This window comes from Coptis chinensis, chromosome 7 (assembly GCF_015680905.1).
Source record: "Coptis chinensis isolate HL-2020 chromosome 7, ASM1568090v1, whole genome shotgun sequence".
Lineage (NCBI taxonomy): Eukaryota > Viridiplantae > Streptophyta > Magnoliopsida > Ranunculales > Ranunculaceae > Coptis > Coptis chinensis.
Genome location: NC_141462.1, coordinates 68,263,622 through 68,286,960, shown reverse-complemented (window position 1 = coordinate 68,286,960; position 23,339 = coordinate 68,263,622). Strand labels below are relative to the sequence as shown.

The following is a 23,339-nucleotide window of genomic DNA, read 5'->3' as shown; positions in this document are numbered from 1 at the left end:
TACAACCCTGTAAAGAGATAAGAGTGATCTAGTAAGGTGAGAGACTGAAAAGGAGAGATTGTAATCTTCCTTCCCACTTTATAAAGAACTGGCTCTTGTTGAAGTAGGCATCATTGGCCGAACCACGGTAAATCTTTGTGTTGTGGTTTGCTTTTACTGCTTTACATTATTATCTGTTGTTAATAGTTGTTTAGTGAGTTGGGCATGTTAGTATAGGTTGTAGTTGATATTTAGATTTTGTCCGGAGTTGAATTGAGTTCATATACAAGTTATCTGTGTAGTGGGGGAATCGATTGGTATTGGTATAATCCCCAACATTTGTATGAGCTGGGAACTTTTGCCACATAGGGCTGCAGATTGAAGAAGCTTCGGACAGTTTTCATCCCGACTTACTCTGAAAGAATTATCTCCAGAAGAGGATTGCATTTTGTTGCTGGAGAAGTGGATTCTCTGCCATCGGACGTTGAAAGCTGTAAATTCAATTTGTTTGACTGGGAAGATGCATAGGTCATACTCAGATTATGGCAATCTTTGCCCTGTTCTTCAAATGGGCATGTAAATTTTTCGTTGGAAAAATGCATGTGAAATGTTAAAGACACATATCTTGAAAATAGTATTAATGCAAAATTCTTCATTTTTCTCAAGTTCTCTGAAGCAGTGTGCTATTTCTGATTAACGTTACTCAAGTTCTCTGAAGCAGTGTGCTTTTTCTGATTTACGTTATCTTCTTAGTGTCCTTTGGAGTAAGAACAAAAGCTTGGAACAAATAGTAGTATAGTACCTCTATTTTAAAAACTGTTACTTTTTTCTAGGACTAGCTGATACATGCAAGCCACTGTCCAACAGCAGGAAGTCACGTAAATATGTATCAACGACTTATCAAGATGAGTTTTTTGTTTCAAGAAACAGTAAGGATCTGAACCCTGTGGGAACTCTCCAAGTCTTTGAGGCGAAATCCCTCTTGATCGGTGTGAATAGGATCTCAACGAGGCCTTCAGCAATCCCCCACTAACCTTTGAACTGTTTACAACGCAAAACCCATAGAAACGTAACTCTCTCTCTCTGAATGGAAGATGATGGTGAAGAAACGAATACAGAAGGAAAACATGAATATCCGTTCTTAAATATTATTTTTAAACTCAAAACTGAACCACCTGAAGTTGGCAAAATTCCCAGAGAAGTAAATAAATTATTTCTTTCCAGGCAATGTATATGGTTTCAAAATGCGAGAGGCCGGTAAGTACCACCAAAACTAAGGTAACAAACAGGGGTTAAAGCTCTTCACCAGGTTCTTCCCCACTTCTTTGTGCCGCCTCGTTCTTACCATCCCCCTGCTATAGAAAGAGTGTGTTCCTTTGTCCTCACATCAGAACACACAGTATATTTACTTAAAGGCATTAGCTCTGATGGCTGGATGTTATTTCTGAGTATAGACTCCAAGGATCCCCTTCAACAGAAAGTAGACTGTATAGTTCTACTTCACCAGAGACCAACCAGTACACATCGTGCATCTTTTGTGCAATATTTGGTGAGGGAGCTACAAAACCTGCTTAAGCCATAAACATCTCTTTCTCATATACTGTTAACAAACCATTGAAACCAATCATTTAGGAGACTTAAGTGCTGTATTCAACAAACTTTGAGCACTCTTGATGGTATCCCAAGAATCTAATTCTAGCTCTTCTGGCCAACGAGTGGACTCAGCAAGTCAGCAATAATGGCAAGCACAACATTATACAGTACAAGACAATGAGCTTGGTGCTTGATGTCACCTCAGGGTTCTGTTCTTAAGAGTTTTTTTTTGTTTTTGATCGGGGTAGAGCATTCTTGAGGGGTAAGGATGCACTCCTACCAGTTAGTCTAACTGTTGGATGCATAGAACGTCATGGTTCTATTCTTAACAGATGCCCTTTGGAATATGTTTAAAACATTACAGCAACAGGAGCTTGGTGCTTGCTCTCCACCTCATGGTCCCATTCTTAGGACATGCACTTTAGAAAATGTCTAAAATCATTCCGCCAGGTCCAAAAGTCATTCTACATACAATAACTTGTTCATCAAAGCCAAAACCCTAACCTTCTATAACTCACAATCCAAAACAACACGGTACTTTCAGGTGAACATGGTATTGTAGTTACATTTTAGCAATACCAATTCAAACAACAAAAATGCTGAAGACTTCATGTCTCACAGGCTTTCTACCCAAATTTGTAACCTCATCTCAACCTGGACTCCACCTTCTTGATGGAGGACAACTTTCCTAAAAGTAGACCATTGTTCGGCAGTCAAACATATACCTATAGATAAAAATCAGAAGATGAACAAATTCAGAAACAAAATAGTAGAGACAGAAACAACACTTGAGCTAAGGGCTAAGAAAGCAATCGAAAGTTACAAACTAGAAAGCAGACATGCACTTGGTCAACCTAACTATAATCATAATTTAGGTGGCAAACTGTAATAGTAAAAAAAATCTTAGGTAGGCAGTATTTCAAAATTACCAAAAGTAATGCAAGTAACAGTGTACAAGAAAACTGAGACATCCGTGGTCTGCCCCATAAATTAACAGCGAAGCAATAACGAGAATAACACATTCTAGTAATCCAAAGTATAATAGTCTTCTGCGTTCTCTCATTTGTCAAAATTTGATTTTGAATTTTTTTCTTCATCTTCATTCGGTTGGTATTCATCCTCATTATTTTGGTATGATTGATTCAAATCAATGACGAAAGTTTCGGAATTTGAAGATATTTCGGATTTTCCTAAAACCGATACATATTGGAAAAATCGGGTCAATATATCGTTTTTGCCCATTTTAGTGATAATATTCAAAAAAATCGAAAAATCAGAATATATCGGAAATATCACCGATATATGACGATATATATCGGGATATATCGGTCAACAGTCAACAAAATTGGTCAAAAGTCAAATTGTCCAACCAAGTCAAACGATATATATCGAATATATCACCGACATATATCTTTATATCGGTTTTACCGATATATATCGATTTAAAATTAATTTAATTTTTGGAGCCGATATTTCAAATGTTTTGAAATCGGTAGACTGAAAAAATGATAAATATCGATCGAAAATCGATTTTTCGACCGATATTTTCGGCCTTGATTCAAATCAAAAGTGGGTGTTTGTATGTTTATTGATAAGATAAAAGAATAAGAGGCTATTGGAGAAGGAAAAAAAAATTTGCCGGTCTTTTTCTTCTTAATCACGTAGAGTAAATTATTTGTTTTAGTCAATAAATATCTTGGATATGTCTAATAAAAAATTAAAAACAGAAGGATAATTTAGGAAGCTAAATGTGTCTAAATTTTTATTTTATTTTTTTTTATTTTAAAGTTGGGGTACGGGAGTGTTTTGTTGGGTATGTCTAAAATTGGCCTTTAATAATTCTTTAAATAAATTATTACTTTTAAACTCATTTTAAAATATTTGAAATTTTAAGAGATTATGAAAAAAGTAGTTATAAATAATCCGTGAGCGTAGCGAATTCTTGAGGTCGCTTTTATAAAATCACCCAAAAAACAACTTGTTACGTGTCACCCTCTCCCCGTGGTCCGACCCGTGCCCCCAAATAACACTTCTTTTTGTCGACCATTACCCCCCTCTTTTCTCATCTTCCTCTATCTTCGCCTCCAATCTCTCCTCCATCAATCTCTCCTCTATCTTCCCCAAATAACACCCCCTCTTTTCTCATCTTCCTCTATCTTTGCCTCCAATCTCTCCTCCATCAATCTCTCCTCTATCTTCCTCAAATAACACTTTTTTAACCAACCAACCAGTGAAAGTGAGAGGCGTAAATTTCAGAGATTTTGGATCCATAGGTATGCATTTCTTCCTCTTATTTTCCGAAGTTGAAATGCAATGGTACAACTTTAACTATTGTGTAATTTCTTGTTATGTATTCATTCATCATCATGGGTGATTATACTAGTATACTGCATTGCAGTGGGGCGTGAGCGTAGTATATTATTTATTTGACTCTATTTTTTTTTTATATATAACAATAATTATATTTATTTATTTATTTATTTCTAAGATTTGTCCCTTGATTTCAATCTATCTCGCACTAATAAGATGAGTTGTATTCTTATATACATTCCACGTCAGCCTCACTAACAATTTCTTGACATTTTAATCTCAAGATAAAAAAAAATTGTTTATTTTCCAAACAAGTTAATATGTGAAACAACACTCACGGGTTGTGTGTGACTTCATTTTTACTTGTGCAAGATTAATATAGTTTCCTACAACTTTCAGGGAAATGGTAATAAAATGTTACAACTGAAGATCTTTGTTATGAAATAACAAGTTTTAAAACCATAGAATGACTAATGCACTATTTCAGCTAAGAAATAGGATCTGTAGTCTATGCCCACAAAGACATATCAAGCACCTTTAGCTAGTACATAGTTGCAAAGAAAAAAAAAAAACATGTTGCAAGTACAACCATTTCTACAAATTGAAGAAGAAAGTTCAATCAAAGGTTTCCTTCAGTGCACACACGCATGACAGTTTATGGATCATAATCAATATCAAGGCCAAAAGCCAAACACAATATTGAGACAATTTTATTGATTGATAAAGCTCTGTCAAAGAAATCCATGATCAACAACTTATGAAGATCCAATAATACATCAAAGACAATTAAAACACTTTCAACATTGAACTAAAAATATAAATGTCATACAAAATTTAGCATCTAAGAGGCTAAACGATGCTGCGGCGCTAACTAAGTTTGACATTACAACTTAAGGAAAACAAATTCTTCAATGTAAATTTCGACATAACCTCCTTTGTATATTCAATATTAAATAAAAAAAAACCTGTCATGTCTAAAAATCATTAAACCTGTCATATTACCAAAAGAACAAAAATAACAACATCCCAAAGGTTCTAAACTACTATACATATAACAAGTTGCACAGTTATTTAGTTTACAAACTGATCAACTCAACTCAAAAGACACAGAAAGGGGGGCTAGCAAAAGTCCAAACAACTATAATATAAAAGGCAGTAGTTGAAGTGACAAAATCCATCTGCAGCAACCATCAAAAAATTGTCCTCCTGTACATTACTTGTGGAAGAACCTGCATAAATCAAAACAACAAAATTAAGCATGATAACGACAGTAGATATTCATTTATGAGAAGTATATAAAATCTTGATGAAGTGAATTTGCAAACAATATAAATAGAAATAAAGGTAGAAAGATGAATACTACATACCGAGATAAAAACAAGAAAATAACATTTCAACTATAAGATTTTCTTAGAACATCAAATGGTTGAAGCGGACAAGTGCAACAAAGCGATTCTCCTCTTGCAATCGGCCTCTAAGACCAACACATTTTCCAATCTTTTGAAGTCTTTCCAAAGAGAACATAGGGCAAAATGCGGATCACACAACTTTCTTGTGCGAGACAAAGCAACAAAAGTCAAACCGAGGCTTTCCCTTTCACCAATATCTACCCGCGGCCGATCAAGAGTGAGGCCTTGACTCTTGTGAATTGTTATCGCCCAACATAGTACTAGGGGAACCTGAATCTTGTTTGGCATGAAGTATTGCCCGACTTCAATTTGATGTCCGTGGAGTAATAGGTATTGTATTAGAATGCGGGCCGGAACCTAGCACCACGATAGTGGTCGAAGTCAACCATAACGACAAAGAGGTATATCTTACGGTGATTTGCAGCCATTTCCATAAACAATATCTACAAGCGGTGCCCATTGCACCATTAACCCGATCCATTTGTGGTGGCAATGTTTGAGCGAAGCATAACACGTGCACCAAGTGATAAACCACAGGAACTTTCTCCAAGCCTTTTGCATCATCGACGAAGCCTTGGTAGCGGTCTATTTAATTATTTAATGATACAATTCGAGCAAAACTGGTTTACCAAGCTCAATAAGTCGGGTGAGATTATAATCATAATGCGGTGTGTTTGGTAGGAAAAAGCGCATAAAAGCATCTTTGAAGGTGTTAACCTCATCCATATTGGCGAGGAAATATCCCGAGTTAGAAATAATTGCCAATCACTGACGGTTGAAGTTCCATTACTTAGTCTGAATAGTGTTTCTCGAAATGATGCTTGGTCATCCCCTGCTTGTCGAAATATATGTGATAACCGAACACATTTATCGAAACTAGAATACACAATTCCACCATGTTGTTTTTGAATAGACCCACCTTGGACATATAATGCACTGTCACATACAGGAGGTAATTGACGCATATCACCAACGAGGATAATAGATACATCACCAAATGGATCGTTCTTTGCGAAAATATCTCGGCAACGCCGGTCAATATTTGCAAGCATACTTCTTCCAACCATGCTGTACTCATCGATAATGATAAGTTTGGTGTCTTTAAAGTCTTCTTGCATACGTCGACATTGATCACCTTCAATATTTTTGGAAGTTTGTTTCACACCTTTTTGATCCACAGTGAAAGATAGTTCATGATGGATGGTTGCACCTCAATATTAAAAGCGGCAACTCCGGTAGGAGCCATGACACGCGCTTTGCTTTGTTTGTTTTGAAAATTGCGATGGCTGAATACACAATTGCATTTATGAGTGTGGACTTGCTGTGTACTGCTCCCCACAAACAATTAACCGAATACATGCTCCGGCTTGTAGGGCTCTAACTACCATATCATGAGCGGTCTTTGTTCATTAGATAAATCATGATCTGGTACAACTGTTTGAGGTTCATGATTTAGTTCATTGCCACCACGAAGAGCATGGACAAATTTTCTATCAATTTCTATATTTGGATATCGATGTAAACCTTGATTGATTGTGTGAAATGTCGAAGTCTCTTCTTCCTAATTCCACGGTTTCCCGAGGGGACAAACATGGGCCCCATTCTTCTTTGCCATCATCCACTCATCCCGAAGTAAGTCTTGATTACCAAGCTCTACCTCAATACCATCTTCAAGCTCTTCATCTATCGGTTACGGAAGAATAATCCCATGAGTGATTTGAAACCCAAGTCATAGTATCTTTCGGACCACAAGGGAAATTCTCCCGAGCTTCTTGAGGAGTTCGATAATGATGATGAATTAAGACTTGTTGGCGACAAAATGATTCCCATTTTTCAGGTGTTTGGTAGGATGTTACCGTCTAGCTCTCTGGAACCAAGCGCATAACCGCGTCAACTTCGAGAAGTGTGCCAAACATCTTTGCTTGAAATAATGTCTTTTGCCATATTCGGGAGGGAAATATTTTCATAACAAAAGGTCGTTGCGGATATCTTCCTACAAAGGTTGGATCTGTTCCAACAATTTCATCCTAAATCGGCCACCGCTCGACGGCGTCTACAATTGATGCTAGCATGCTCTTTTTAGCTAACATTTAAGAGTACAAACTTTACGGATGATCGGGTCAATGGGTACCCCATTAGCAAGTGACATACTTCACGGCAGAAATATCTCTTCGGAGACACTTTTCATAAGTAGAAGCTTTGAAAGCGGATCTTGCATTTTGACAGGGCGATGAAAATCTTCAACAATATCTTGAAGAGTATCTCGAAACTTTTAGAAGGCTGGTTCAGATTTAGCGGCGTATTTAGCAATGTAATTGACAACAGTTACCCGAAAGGACTGGCGACCAATCAATGTTTGCACGCCAGTCTGCAAAATCTTACGATTGTGGGAACGGACTAGTTCATCATTTTTACGAGGAAGCGATACATGTTCTTGTTGGGAGGCTCTTCTACAATTTTCGGTGACCAATTACATCAAATGGGTATCTAAAGCGACATACCATTTGTTTGGTTGCTTTGTGTAAAATTAAAACAATGACTCCCACATATAGAGTGTCGCATGACCCAATTGACCAACGAAACATAGTCATCTTCGTTTGTATCAAGTTGTAAATCGAGTGGCAAAATGCGTGCACAAGGAAGTTCTTGTAGATTTCTAGACATGCTTGGGTCTGGGTTAACAGTGCAAACAAGTCTATCAAAATAATCAATAACATTAGATCTATCGATATCACTTGTAGCAATCTTAGTAACATCTGGCGCATCTGCTAGCCAAAGAAATCCATGAACATGACCACTTCCACGATTTTGCCACTCAAACCGGTACCAATGATCAACCACAGAGAACTCATATCGTAAGTAATCCCGAAAGAAGAATTCCACTCTTGCCTGAAAGAACCAAGCGACAACATTTGGGTTATCATTAATTAACTTTGCGCGTCCCCTTCTTTTATCTAAAAGAGACATTCTTTCAAGATCATTAGAAGGATCTAAAATACGAAAAAGTTAAGCCATTGCATGTCAGTACCGAAAGTGTGAAGAAGATAGTTGGTGCACCTAACTGTTTAACCATGGCAGTCAGCTCTTTCAATCTTGTATACCAATAACAGCGGGTACCACGAATGTTGTTAGCATAGTAAGAACCACGATTAGCTAATTGCTTATCACGGGACGAAATCATATTTGAATTTCCTCAATTGACAACTCGGCATCCCCGGATTCTTCCTCACAAAAACATCACCTAAAGAAAGTGCTTGCCCACCTTGAAAGAGTTCAAGCAAAGTAAGCGGAATCTCGTATCTCTAGCAAATCGCTCATCATGATATTTCATCAAAAACTGGAAGTATGGCAATGGATTGACTTTCCGCTGGCGAGCTTGTCGTAGATCAGCCTCACCGTAAGGAAACAAAGTTGGAAATGCCATAACAATATATCCTGGGGTTGAAAACTCATCAATGATGTGAGTTGTTAAAGGCATATGGACATTAGTTTGATCTACATTTGGTACCATAAATGCCCTCCGGAGACGTGCTTGTTGATTGGGTTGTGCCGCAATAGAAATAGTTCAACAGCATGAAACTCATCAATGTGCAAATCCTGGTTATACAAGTCGGGTGCCCGTCATCGTCATCGGCTTCCCTAGGTATGGCAGAAACCGTTGTCGATATCTTCCTGGTCGGGACATATGTGGTAGGTCATCGGGTTGTCCATCTAGAGGTAGTCGCCCGATAGTTCCATCATCAATAATTATATCATTATAGTACCGATTATAAGTTTTCAACCAAAACCAAAGTGTGCATTACAAATTCTCGCCGAACGAATTCCTTGCTTGCATGTGGCCCCCTATTAGCGACAAGAATTGCGGATAAATCGGCGGGCTTGAATGGAAGAACGTTGGCAATCAGATTGACATCTTGGGAGAAATTTATCACATTACCATTGTACTTGTATTGTTGACCCCTAACACGATACCACGGACATCATGGGATGCACCCGGCAATGAGAATTCTTTCTAGATTGGACAAGCGAGGCGGTTCTAGAGGTACAATGCCCGGATCCATTGAATTGTTAACACCGAACATGCCGTTAGTGTTGTCCCGTTTTTCCAACTTGCAAGAGGTACAAATACCTGCATCAATTCTTGTTATGAGCGAGGTTCACACTTAGTACAAACATATTCCAAGAAAATATACAAAGAAGATCAATTACCTGCTGAAATCTTTAGATCAGGAAATTTTCTTTTGCATAGAGGACAACTGACCCATGAAATATCATTGCAGGATTTTCTAAATACTTGTCGTTGGAGAGTGGTATGTAGTCGTGATGCGTAGTAGGTGGGGATAAGTGTTTTCCACGGATATTGTCTTCACACACCATAAGTTGAATACCAGGAAGTCTTTGATGAAGAACGTTCTGTGAAATAACTATTTGACGAGCAATAACAACTCTTTGATGGGCAATTGTTTGACGTGCAAGTCTTTGCCCAACAACTCGCTCTTAAACGCATTAAAGGGAGTTTTGAACAACCCTTTCAACGGGGTTTTGCCTTACAAATGCTAATCTTCTCACGAGATTGTGCGGAATTTTGTACTCCATCCATGTGCAATCCACGAGCCAAACCTTACGAAAGTGTCTGGCTTAACGATTAGCATCTCGGTGCTTGGAGGTTTAAGCCAATGCGTGCATCTTTTCTTATGGCACTATTAATTGACTGTGTTGATGCATGTTGTGAACTTGTGCATTTTGCACGAAGTTCTCTTCTTTTTGCAGTATTTGTAGACCTACCATGCTCTACACTTTCCCTTATGAGAGAATGTCGTACTGCATCCATTTGCAATCCACGAGCCAAACCTCTACGAGCAGTGTCTAGGCGACGATGAGCTTCTCTTTGCTCGGATGTTTGGCAAATGCGTGCAGCTTTTCTTCTAGCACTATTAATTGACTGCGTCGATGCATGCTGCTCACTTGTCTGTTTTGCACGGGCTATCTTCTTTTTTGTAGTATTTTTTGCCCTTTTCTGCTCCACCCGTTGCATTTTGTGGGAAATGCTGTTATTATCAACTGGGCATGCAACCTTTAGATTACGTATCCATTGAATGAGCGGGCAATTGTCTGCTAAATCAAAATCAGATACACTATCTAGTTGCAAACATTTATCTACTTGACTTCCAACCCTGTCACAACCTCTTGAAGTCTCTGTTGGATATGGTAGATTGACAACCTTTTGAATACGGGGTACATTTTCTGGTAAATCAGATATAGTCTCCCTTACCAAAGAATTTGGTGCAGGAATTCCATCCGTACGAACCCAATCAATGAGCGGGCAATTTTCATCTAGATCATTGAACCTCTCCCTTGCTGAAGATATTTCTGCATAATTTCTAACCATGTGATTACTAATAGAGGATTCTGCGTGATCAGGTCTCCTATGAATATGCATTGAACTCTCAGGTTGAGATGCCACCGCCGTCATAATCCGAGGAAGAAGTGCGCCCGGAAATAATTTATGCGTCTTCGAAAGTAGTTGGATATGCAATTTCTGGTAGGTAGTCTAATCTCGATGTATGCTGAAATTTGGGCTTAAAGATTTACGGGGGCCGGCGATTATGAAGCGCGGCGGGGTAGTAGTTGGTAGGGGTAGTATGTCGATTCCGGCGACTATAAAATTTACCAAAGAACCTATCAATTTGGTGTAGTGTGTTCTTGGTAAACCTTCCATAGCTGCATCCATTGTGCAATAAAAACGAGAGTGGAAAATTACGGAGGAGATGGAAGTCTTCTTATGTCGTGTCAATTGAAATTCCTACATGGTGGGCAGACTGGAGCATTAAATAGTTGAAAGTTTTGCTTAGGAAAGTTGTTTATTTTCTCTAACGGAAAGTTAAGCCAAGAAAAGTTTAATAAACGGATAAAAACTATAAAGTCCAACAACTTCAAACTTATTATTTCAACCGTGGTTGTCATAAATGTGAAAAACTTGCAATATATATGAAACATAAATATGACCACTTACTTTGTTATATATAAATGAAATAATGAAATTTTGGCCATTATTACTCAATACTAACTTATTAAATGCACCCAAAGTAACTAATGTATTAGGAGATATTAATAATATTAAGCGCAAGAGAAATGCATGAATATTAACAAGGATTGCACGACTTATATGAGACCGTCTCCACCAATTGCATTACCATGTAAATCGTAGTTTCAAGGTGAAAACAAATTAAAACAAGGAGTAAAGCAAATGCGAATGAATACATACCAATTTGATTGACAAAAATATCTCCAAGAAACATAAATACTCGGAACGAAAAAAAAACCAAAAGAACTGGACCTGCAAGGACAAAACAAATAGTAGTTAGCTTTGGAAATATATTGTAATGACAATGGGTAGTTAGAGGCCAAGAAAATATTAGTTGTATGATTCGGAATAACACAAATCTGAATGAAAACATACCGCTTCCTTTTTTCAATATTTTCCACAATAACAGAAATACCTAGAACCAAAAATGTGTAGCTGTAAAAACATAAGAAAATGGTTAGCTACATGGGAATATAGATAATCAATAAAGTAAATCTACATAACGATTTTGTTGCTTTTATATGTTGAATTGTTTGAAAATGCTAATGTAAAGTTGTATCTTATTTCTTGTTATTCCTTTTGGATAATATTTATAACAAAATTAAAGCATAAATACACTTTCAAATTTAAAATTGAACTTACATGTAGTTGACATAAACAAACAAAAATTCTCAATCATGATTTAAACATATAGATAATTGGTTTATTCATCTAATAAGGCTTGGTTCCACATCTTCAAACCTCCCAAAAAGTAAAAGCTAATGGATCTTAAGTTGGTGATGTGGTTGGGGCTTTCGACACCGACACCAGTGGTGTAACCCACTAGCCGTAAGCCTACTTGCATCCCTTCTATTGGGTTATTAGGACATGACATGGTAGAATATGCATGAATGATATATATAAATAAATACACATGTAAAATAGCGCAAAAGAAGTACAATTAATAAATGTGTTGTTCTAGGACGAGAAGCATACAACTAATCATATTTGGCAAGAGTAAAGGGTAACACGAATCGTCAAATATTGCCTGATGAGTTAAGGGTAATAAATCTTGTTATTTTTCTTGGAATTGTTTGAAAATAATAGAGTAAAGTTGTATCTAATTTATTGTTATTCGTTTTGGATAAATTTGTTCATTAATATAAAGTTAAAATACATTGCCAAATAAATAAAATACATTGCCAAATAAATAAAACAATATAATTTAAAATATTGAACTTACATGCATTGGTGGAGGTTGATGTATATTGCGATCATGACAGAGATTAAATCCCATCTCTTCTTGCATTATTACAAGTGGACATCTTGTTATTTGGGTTCTCTTGATCTCCATCAAATTCTCTGCTACGCTTTGGAGCAAGGTGATTTACTTCACTTATGGTAGAGGTATTGTTTTGAAGAAACGAAAAAACAGATTGACGACTCTGGTCCCATGTCTTGACATATATAATTTCTTTTTTCATGGAGTAAGAAGTAAAATCAACACGGTCATTTTCAAGATCAGGGGTGGTAGGATTGAATGGAACACAACCAAACTGGCATAGTACTCGAAGTGGCACATACGGAGTGGAACCATGAAGGCCAACAAGTACAATACTTTGTCGACCTGGGATATGTAGATAAATATCTCTATGACACAAGAGCCAATCACATTTCCACTTGATGTCATCCTTCTTCAAAGAATTTAAGCTGGTGTACCATGCTTTAGCATCCTTAGGAATTGTACAAGGACGCTTGCTAATGCTTGTTTTGACAAGATTATATCTGCTATCTCCAACACTTTTCATTTTCACCAAGGAATTTGATAAGTGCTCATATGCCCAAACTTGAAGAAGTGGAATGCATCCTAAAAGCTTGGTATGTCTATTTATGACACAATTGGTCAAACCTATAAGAAGTTCTGCTAATATCATTGGTACGATAGTAACGCTCCTAGCTCTAACTTCTTGAATAATTTTGCATAAAGAGGCATCAATTTTGTTTGTGTTATTCGGAAGAAGAACATGTCCCACAATTGCTAAGTCTATTGAATTTGCACGCCCTAATGAATTTTTTTTATCGTTTGGATCACCAACATTCAAGTGTCTAGCGATAAGAAAATCAAGAGAGCAAGTTTTCACTTGACCATTTTTGTCTTTTTCAAGTTTTTTTTTTGAGATACGCAGGAAATCGACAAGTTCCTTTATATAGCTATCTTTTAGGTGGGGAAAAGCAGGGCTTCCTTCAAGAGACATGCCAAGAAGATGAGAGCATTCTTCTAGTGTAGGACAAAGTTGATGAGGGCCAAATTTGAAAACCATGTCATTTGGCTCCCAACATCTAACAAGTGCTTCTATGAAAGCCCAATTGATTTCGAGTTTAGCTAAAGTTAGTGTGTTTCCCATACCACTATTTTGCCTCCAATTGATCCAATCGCCACTATTCCAATCATTGTTAATGATTTCCAATAGGCTTTTATTAGGCACTTTGGTATTCATTATCCAGTTCTCCACTCCCTCCTATAGAAATAAAATAGTTCAATTAGAATACGAGAAATATTTATTTGTCTATGTAGATTATACTGAATGCATCTAATAAGGCTTGGTTCCACATCTTCAAACCTCCCCGTAAGTGTAAACGCTAATGGATCTCTAGTTGGTGATGTGGTTGGGGCTTTCGACACCGACAGTAGTGGTGTAACCCACTAGCCGTAAGTCTACTTACATCCCTTCTATTGGGTTATTGGGACATGACATGGTAGTACATGCATGAATGATATATATAAATAAATACACTTGAAAAATAGGCAGAGGAATACACATAATAAATGTGATGTTCAAGTAAATTTGATTGAGAAGCTAATTAGCAACAACATTCATCAATAACCCAAAGAAGAAGCTAATAGAACATATATATCTAGAACTGTGCTTTGCGAACTATCGTGTTTCTTGGTAGCTTGTGCATGATAGCATTTTGAGGAAAAAAAAAATCGTTACGTTACGTTTAATTTGGTTTTGTGACTTATTTCGATATATTTATTTTAGTGCGGTATTGGACATTATACATATAGATGCTGGATGTCATTGTCATTGAGGATGATGGTTCATCTAAAATTGAGCTACTTGAGGGATCTATGTACCACAATAATTAGAGCTTGGGGGTGATGTCACATCTTTGTATCAGTGCTTTAAGACTTGCTCAAACTTGAAAGGAATTTGTCAATTTTAAATGGATATGTTTTATTTGATTTATTCGCTTCGATTTGTTTTCATGCTCATCATACAAATATGATTATGTTGTTATATCATATTATCATTACTGAGCTTGTGGGATTTCTTACAACTAGCGGCTTGACAGATCATATTGTGCTTGATCACATGTTAAAATGAATGAGATTTCTTTATGTTTGTAACTGAGTTTTTATATGTGATTGTCTTAGGGATCGTGTTTTCAACTATGAGTGGTGCTGCCTGAGGGGTCATCTCACATTTCAGTTTCTTGTGTTTGAGGTATCCTATCACATAAATACTGATCTTAAATATAGTCGGATTTGGGAGTACGGAGGGTAGATAAAGTTTTGTGCACAGATTTACCATTAAATTGAAAAATTATGCACCTGCCAAAAAAAGAATCTGCTCATGTCTTATATTATTGTTTAAATTGTCACTTTTGTATGTTTAATCTAGCAGAGCGTATGTATATGCAACTTGTGTTTTTAAAGGGATCAGACCAGAATATGAAAATTCAATTATTAAATAAGTAGCTTCCCGTTATAAAACTCAATTTTACCTTTAACGGAACTAAGCAGAGATGAGATAAGCAGAAAATCCCAAAAAAAAACAATATTGATCAAGCAAAAGATGTTTCTTTGAACTAATCAACTACTTTAAGTAAAAAACTAAGCATATGATTAAAAAAGGTGGAAAAGAGTTCTATTAGCCTCGGCTCCGGTCTTAATAGAAGTGCAATACCCAACAATTATGAGGGTAGATGTCTTATAAGATTATGAATGTCATTCATGTAATTACATTTTGTGTCAAGCTACCATAATCAAATCTGAGAATTCCACTCAACCCGAGTATATGTGTCTTTGGCTAAGATTTTTTTTTATTGGCAAAGCGAATTGTATTTTTATAAAAACCGAGAGATTGTAGGATGAGATATCCTAGCTTGGTATCTTGTACTTGGTACTTGGGTGAAGTGTTAATGTTACAAGTACATGCTACTTGGGTAGAAAATTAGATGGGCATAAATCATAGATGAACTTCAATGATTTTCACAAAATAAAGTACAGAAATAACTTTAACCTTAAAAATGAAATCAAAGAACGAAAGAAAAATAAACCGAAAGTAAAGCTCCTGGATATGTCAAAACAAAGACTTACCTTTGTAGAAAGTTGTTAAAAGTTCAAAGATTCCAAAACGAGCTCCGACACCAGAAATCCTTCCAAATGTTGACGACATAAAACCACTATATAATCCTACAAAAATAATAATGAGTGAAAATTTTAGAACACAAAATCACTTAACTATCCAACGGTTTATACTTAGGATGTTGTTGCAGTTAAAATCCAATAAATTGTTTTCCTAAGACCCTTGTCTTAACACAAATGACAACACCACCAAAGAACAAAATTTAAAGGGCATGGCTACCTAACCTTTTTTCCCCATATTTGCAGAATCATACCAACCTTTTCCAAATTCCAATTCATTAAATTTATTGCACAATCTAATTTCCTAGCCACCACGTCAACAGCGACTATGTTTTCTATGTTCAAATGAATTTCTATAGTGCCGAGTACCAGCGGGTCCGTTCTAAAAGCTGATTTTAGTCAAACCAAACCACGGGGAACTCATTCACCCTTAACCAAAAACGAAGTTGAGGAACCACGCTTACAAATGCAAGCCCCGCACACCTTTCCAAACTGAATATGACTCGACTGCGGTCAAAGAATGACCAACTAACATGGTCATAAGTTTTAAGGTTTTCCACATTGCCCGTAGCACACCGCTCATTGGATCTAACCCTATCATCAACAGTCACACAAGCAATGAGCACCCTTTTGAGAATCTAACTCTTGACACATCTTATGAGTACTACTTCTTTATATCATTCTTAAGAGCCTTCGAACATCTTTTGTCACATTGAATTCAGCATCAATGTGAAGGCGTTAGGACGTTATTCGAAAGGAAGCCACCTACGGACCATCTACAAATAACAGAGAACTTCACCGGCTTATACTCACTTCTTTGAGGGGATTTAAACATTAAAATCATATCCAACTTTTCGACAATCAACATAAATAATTTTCCTCAGAGCCAACATGATGAGCTTCCTTAAGACTTATAAATTTATTGCTATTAGTATTAAGTAGAAGTTAGTATATATGTACCAAAATAAAATATAGTGATTTAACTAGCCCTAGACCAAAAGTTTGGTTTATATCAATAAATGAACAAACAAACTAGTCCTAAAATTACTTGTGTATAACTTATGAGGAACTAATATGTAATTTACTTATATAATGGGACATATCTTTAATATACTAAAATTTTAAAAATAGCTCCCAATTTAGGATTATAGACCAAAGAAACAATTAAGGCCCAAAGCTCCGGCCTCCACACAATCTTGTGGTACAAGTACAAGATACCAAGCTAGGATATCTCATCCTACAATCTCTCGGTTTTTATAAAAATACAATTCCGCTTTGCCAATAAATAAATAATCTTAGCCAAAGACACATACTCTGGTTGAGTAGAATTTGAACATTCAAAAAATATGCAACTTTCGAACATGTTACAAAAGAATCTTATTTATTTTTCTATGTCCACTTTGTATAATAAGCCCCTTACAACTTACAAGATTTGTTACTATAAGTTGGAGCTTGGTTTGTGTCCATAATCAACAAAAGAGTTAGTCCTAAAATTACTGTATATAACGGCTGGACTCAAATAAATTTACTATTATGTAGTCTACTTAAATATTTTGATATAGCTACAACCCACTCGAAGTCTCAAAACAACCACAAACCGAGACTCAAAGACCTAAGAAACAAATTAAGGCCCATGGCTCCAAACCTCACAACGTAGTGCAAGCATAAACAAATGCTATTAAAATAAATCGGAAAGAATGAGCGGTACATTTCTTCCACAAAGAATTAACAAGTGCACTTCTTCCGCTATGCCCAATCGGACAAGCAAGATAACCGACCAAAAGTGGATCAAAATTTGTGCCACCAAAGTCATCTCAAGAGCTGAACCAACAACATGCTTTTAGGGGACTGGAGATGCATATATCGCCAATTAACTATTTTCAGAAACATGATCAACACATCCGAGGAACACGGATTTATGTCGACAAACAAAGTCTACTCCTAGAAGCCAATAATATGACTCTTTGGTCCATGGGTGTTGAGCTTGTCATGCTAAAACAAGACTGCAACAATAGTGAACTAACAAGGGTGATGATTGCATGCATGTCCATCAAACACGGTTAATTTCTATTTCTTAAATTTATGTATTGAAGATGGGCATCCAAGGTGATAATGTGGAGAAGCCCCCAGATTGAAATATTTGATTGTGGGGCTTTAGACACCGATATGGGATGACAATCTCAACATTACTTAAAAATCACAAATTTTAATTTAATTATATAATCACCCATGATAATTCTTGAGGTCGCTTTTATAAAATCACCCAAAACAACTTGTTACGTGTCACCCTCCATTGCATTTCAACCCCAAATAACATTTTTGGAAGAAATGCATACCTCTTTTCTCATCTTCCTCTATCTTAGCCTCCAATCTCTCCTCCATCAATCTCTCCTCTATCTTCCCCAAATAACACCCCCCTCTTTTCTCATCTTCCTCTATCTTTGCCTCCAATCTCTCCTCCATCAATCTCTCCTCTATCTTCCTCAAATAACACTTTTTAACCAACCAACCTAAGAAAGGAAAGTGAGAGGAGGAATTAAATTTGAGATTTTGGATCCATAGGTATGCATTTCTTCCTCTTATTTTCCGAAGTTGAAATGCAATGGTACAACTTTAACTATTGTGTAATTTCTTGTTATGTATTCATTCATCATCATGGGTGATTATATAATTAAATTAAAATTTGTGATTTTCGTAATGTTGAGATTGTCATCCCATATCGGGTGTCTAAAGCCCCACAATCAAATATTTCAATCCTGGGGCTTCTCCACATTATCACCTTGGATGCCCATCTTCAATACATAAATTTAAGAAATAGAAATTAACCGTGTTTGATGGACATGCATGCAATCATCACCCTTGTTCGTTCACTATTGTTGCAGTCTGTTTTAGCATGACAAGCTCAACACTGACAGACCAAAGAGTCATATTATTGGCTTCTAGGAGTAGACTTTGTTTGTCGACATAAATCCGTGTTCCTCAGATGTGTTGATCATGTTTCTGAAAATAGTTAATTGGCAGATATATGCATCTCTGGTCCCTGTAAAAGCATGTTGTTGGTTCAGCTCTTGAGATGACTTTGGTGGCACAAATTTTGATCCACTTTTGGTCGTGGGTTATCTTGCTTGTCCGATTGGGCATAGCGGAAGAAGTGCACTTGTTAATTCTTTGTGGAAGAAATGTAATCGCTCATTCTTTCCGATTTATTTTTAATAGCATTTGTTTATGCTTGCACTACGTTGTTCGAGAGCTGGAGCCATGGGCCTTAATTTGTTTCTTCAGTCTTTGAGTCTCGGTTTGTGGTTGTTTTGAGACTTCGAGTGGGTTGTAGCTATATCAAAATATTTAAGTAGACTACATAATAGTAAATTTATTTGAGTCCAAAGACCGTTATATACGATAATTTTAGGACTAACTCTTTTGTTGATTATGGACACAAACCAAGCTCCAACTTATAGTAACAAATCTTGTAAGTTGTAAGGGGCTTATTATACAAAGTGGACATAGAAAAATAAATAAGATTCTTTTGTAACATGTTCAGAAAGTTGCATATTTTTTGAATGTTCAAATTCTACTCAACCAGGAGTATGTGTGCTGGCTAAGATTATTTATTTATTGGCAAAGCGGAATTGTATTTTTATAAAAAACCAGAGATTGTAGGATGAGATATCCTAGCTTGGTATCTTTGTACTTGTACCCAAAGATTGTGTGGAAATTTGGAGCTTTGGGCCTTAATTGTTTCTTTGGTCTATAATCCTAAATTGGGAGCTATTTTTAAAATTTTAGTATATTAAAGATATGTCCCATTATATAAGTAAATTACATATTAGTTCCTCATAAGTTATACACAGTAATTTTAGGACTAGTTTGTTTGTTCTTTGTTGATATAAACCAAACTTTTGGTCTAGGGCTAGTTAAATCACTATATTTTATTTTGGTACATATATACTAACTTCTACTTAATACTAATAGCAATAAATTTATAAGTCTTAAGGAAGCTCATCATCATGTTGGCTACAGGAAAATTATTTATGTTGATTGTCTAAAGTTGGATATGATTTTAATGTTTAAATCCCCTCAAAGAAGTGAGTATAAGTTTGGTGAAGTTCTTTGTTATTTGTAGATGGTCGTAGGTGGCTTCCTTTCGAATAACGTCTAACGCCTTCACATTGATGCTGAATTCAATGTGACAAAAGATGTTCGAAGGCTCTTAAGAATGATATAAAGAAGTAGTACTCATAAGATGTGTCAAGAGTTAGATTCTCAAAAGGGTGCTCATTGCTTGTGTGATTTGTTGATGATAGGGGTTAGATCCAATGAGCCGGTGTGCTACGGGCAATGTGGAAAACCTTAAAACTTATGACCATGTTAGTTGGTCATTCTTTGACCGCAGTCGAGTCGTATTCAGTTTGGAAAGGTGTGCGGGGCTTGCATTTGTAAGCGTGGTTCCTCAACTTCGTTTTGGTTAAGGGTGAATGAGTTCCCTGTGGTTTGGTTTGACTAAAATCAGCTTTTAGAACGGACCAGTGGTACTCTGGCACTATAGAAATTCATTTGAACATAGAAAACATAGTCGCTGTTGACGTGGTGGCTAGGAAATTAGATTGTGCAATAAATTTAATGAATTGGAATTTGGAAAAGGTTGGTATGATTCTGCAAATATGGGGAAAAAAGGTTAGGTAGCCATGCCCTTTAAATTTTGTTCTTTGGTGGTGTTGTCATTTGTGTTAAGACAAGGGTCTTAGGAAAACAATTTATTGGATTTTAACTGCAACAACATCCTAAGTATAAACCGTTGGATAGTTAAGTGATTTTGTGTTCTAAAATTTTCACTCATTATTATTTTTGTAGGATTATATAGTGGTTTTATGTCGTCAACATTTGGAAGGATTTCTGGTGTCGGAGCTCGTTTTGGAATCTTTGAACTTTTAACAACTTTCTACAAAGGTAAGTCTTTGTTTTGACATATCCAGGAGCTTTACTTTCGGTTTATTTTTCTTTCGTTCTTTGATTTCATTTTTAAGGTTAAAGTTATTTCTGTACTTTATTTTGTGAAAATCTGTTGAAGTTCATCTATGATTTATGCCCATCTAATTTTCTACCCAAGTAGCATGTACTTGTAACATTAACACTTCGACCCAAGTACCAAGTACAGCATACCAAGCTAGGATATCTCATCCTACAATCTCTGGGTTTTTATAAAAATACAATTCCGCTTTGCCAAAAAAAATCTTAGCAAACACACATACTCTCGGGTTGAGTGGAATTCTCAGATTTGATTATGGTAGCTTGACACAAACGTAATTACAAGAATGACATTCATAATCTTATAAGACATCTACCCTCATAATTGTTGGGTATTGCACTTCTATTAAGACTGGGAGCTGAGGCTAATAGAACTCTTTTCCACCTTTTTTAATCATATGCTTAGTTTTTTACTTAAAGTAGTTGATTAGTTCAAAGAAACATCTTTTGCTTGATCAATATTGTTTTTTTGGGATTTTCTGCTTATCTCATCTCTCGCTTAGTTAGTTAAAGGTAAAATTGAGTTTTATAACGGGAAGCTACTTATTTAATAATTGAATTTTCATATTCTGGTCTGATCCCTTTAAAAACACAAGTTGCATATACATACGCTCTGCTAGATTAAACATACAAAAGTGACAATTTAAACAATAATATAAGACATGAGCAGATTCTTTTTTTGGCAGGTGCATAATTTTTCAATTTAATGGTAAATCTGTGCACAAAACTTTATCTACCCTCTGGTACTCCCAGTCACGACTATATTTAAGATCAGTATTTATGTGATAGGATACCTCAAACACAAGAAACTGAAATGTGAGATGACCCTCAAAGTAAACACCACTCATAGTTGAAAACACGATCCCTAAGACAATCACATATAAAAACTCGTTACAAACATAAAGAAATCTCATTCATTTTAACATGTGATCAAGCACAATATGATCTGTCAAGCCGCTTAGTTGTAAGAAATCCCACAAGCTCGTAATGATAATATGATATAACAACATAATCATATTTGTATGATGAGCATGAAAACAAATCGGGTTTAATAAATCAAATAAAACATATCCATTTAAAATTGACAAATTCCTTTCAAGTTTGAGCAAGTCTTAAAGCACTGATACAAAGATGTGACATCACCCCCAAGCTCTAATTATTGTGGTACATAGATCCCTCAAGTAGCTCAATTTTAGATGAACCATCATCCTCAATGACAATGACATCCAGCATCTATATGTATAATGTCCAATACCGCACTAAAATAAATATATCGAAATAAGTCACAAAACCAAATTAAACGTAACGTAACGATTTTTTTTTTCCTCAAAATGCTATCATGCACAAGCTACCAAGAAACACGATAGTTCGCAAAGCACAGTTCTAGATATATATGTTCTATTAGCTTCTTCTTTGGGTTATTGATGAATGTTGTTGCTAATTAGCTTCTCAATCAAATTTACTTGAACATCACATTTATTATGTGTATTCCTCTGCCTATTTTTCAAGTGTATTTATTTATATATATCATTCATGCATGTACTACCATGTCATGTCCCAATAACCCAATAGAAGGGATGTAAGTAGACTTACGGCTAGTGGGTTACACCACTACTGTCGGTGTCGAAAGCCCCAACCACATCACCAACTAGAGATCCATTAGCGTTTACACTTACGGGGAGGTTTGAAGATGTGGAACCAAGCCTTATTAGATGCATTCAGTATAATCTACATAGACAAATAAATATTTCTCGTATTCTAATTGAACTATTTTATTTCTATAGGAGGGAGTGGAGAACTGGATAATGAATACCAAAGTGCCTAATAAAAGCCTATTGGAAATCATTAACAATGATTGGAATAGTGGCGATTGGATCAATTGGAGGCAAAATAGTGGTATGGGAAACACACTAACTTTAGCTAAACTCGAAATCAATTGGGCTTTCATAGAAGCACTTGTTAGATGTTGGGAGCCAAATGACATGGTTTTCAAATTTGGCCCTCATCAACTTTGTCCTACACTAGAAGAATGCTCTCATCTTCTTGGCATGTCTCTTGAAGGAAGCCCTGCTTTTCCCCACCTAAAAGATAGCTATATAAAGGAACTTGTCGATTTCCTGCATTAAAAAAAAAAAAAAAAACTTGAAAAAGACAAAAATGGTCAAGTGAAAACTTGCTCTCTTGATTTTCTTATCGCTAGACACTTGAATGTTGGTGATCCAAACGATAAAAAAAATTCATTAGGGCGTGCAAATTCAATAGACTTAGCAATTGTGGGACATGTTCTTCTTCCGAATAAACAAAACAAAATTGATGCCTCTTTATGCAAAATTATTCAAGAAGTTAGAGCTAGGAGCCGTTACTATCATTACCAATGATATTAGCAGAACTTCTTATAGGTTTGACCAATTGTGTCATAAATAGACATACCAAGCTTTTAGGATGCATTCCACTTCTTCAAGTTTGGGCATATGAGCACTTATCAAATTCCTTGGTGAAAATGAAAAGTGTTGGAGATAGCAGATAT

At 36.1% G+C, this 23,339-nt stretch overlaps 1 protein-coding gene and 1 long non-coding RNA gene across 3 annotated transcripts; one reads left to right on the top strand and one right to left on the bottom strand.

Moving 5' to 3' along the window:
- Positions 1–3,706: 3,706 nt before the first annotated feature.
- On the top strand, positions 3,707–22,912 carry LOC147488533 (uncharacterized). 2 transcript variants are annotated; one of them, XR_015203273.1, is made up of 4 exons: positions 3,707–3,845; positions 18,809–18,968; positions 20,639–20,734; positions 22,597–22,912. It is a non-coding gene; the product is annotated as an uncharacterized LOC147488533 (long non-coding RNA). The 2 variants fall into 2 exon arrangements; XR_015203272.1 differs by lacking the exon at positions 18,809–18,968.
- Positions 4,801–15,838, bottom strand: LOC147488534 (uncharacterized). Its single transcript, XM_086572241.1, has 5 exons — positions 15,740–15,838; positions 12,599–13,874; positions 11,752–11,811; positions 11,557–11,628; positions 4,801–5,111 (listed from the first exon to the last, which is right to left on the bottom strand). The coding sequence occupies exon 2, from the start codon at positions 13,851–13,853 to the stop codon at positions 12,642–12,644; it is 1,212 nt and encodes a 403-aa protein (XP_086428367.1). The 5' UTR covers positions 13,854–13,874; positions 15,740–15,838; the 3' UTR covers positions 4,801–5,111; positions 11,557–11,628; positions 11,752–11,811; positions 12,599–12,641.
- Positions 22,913–23,339: the final 427 nt, after the last annotated feature.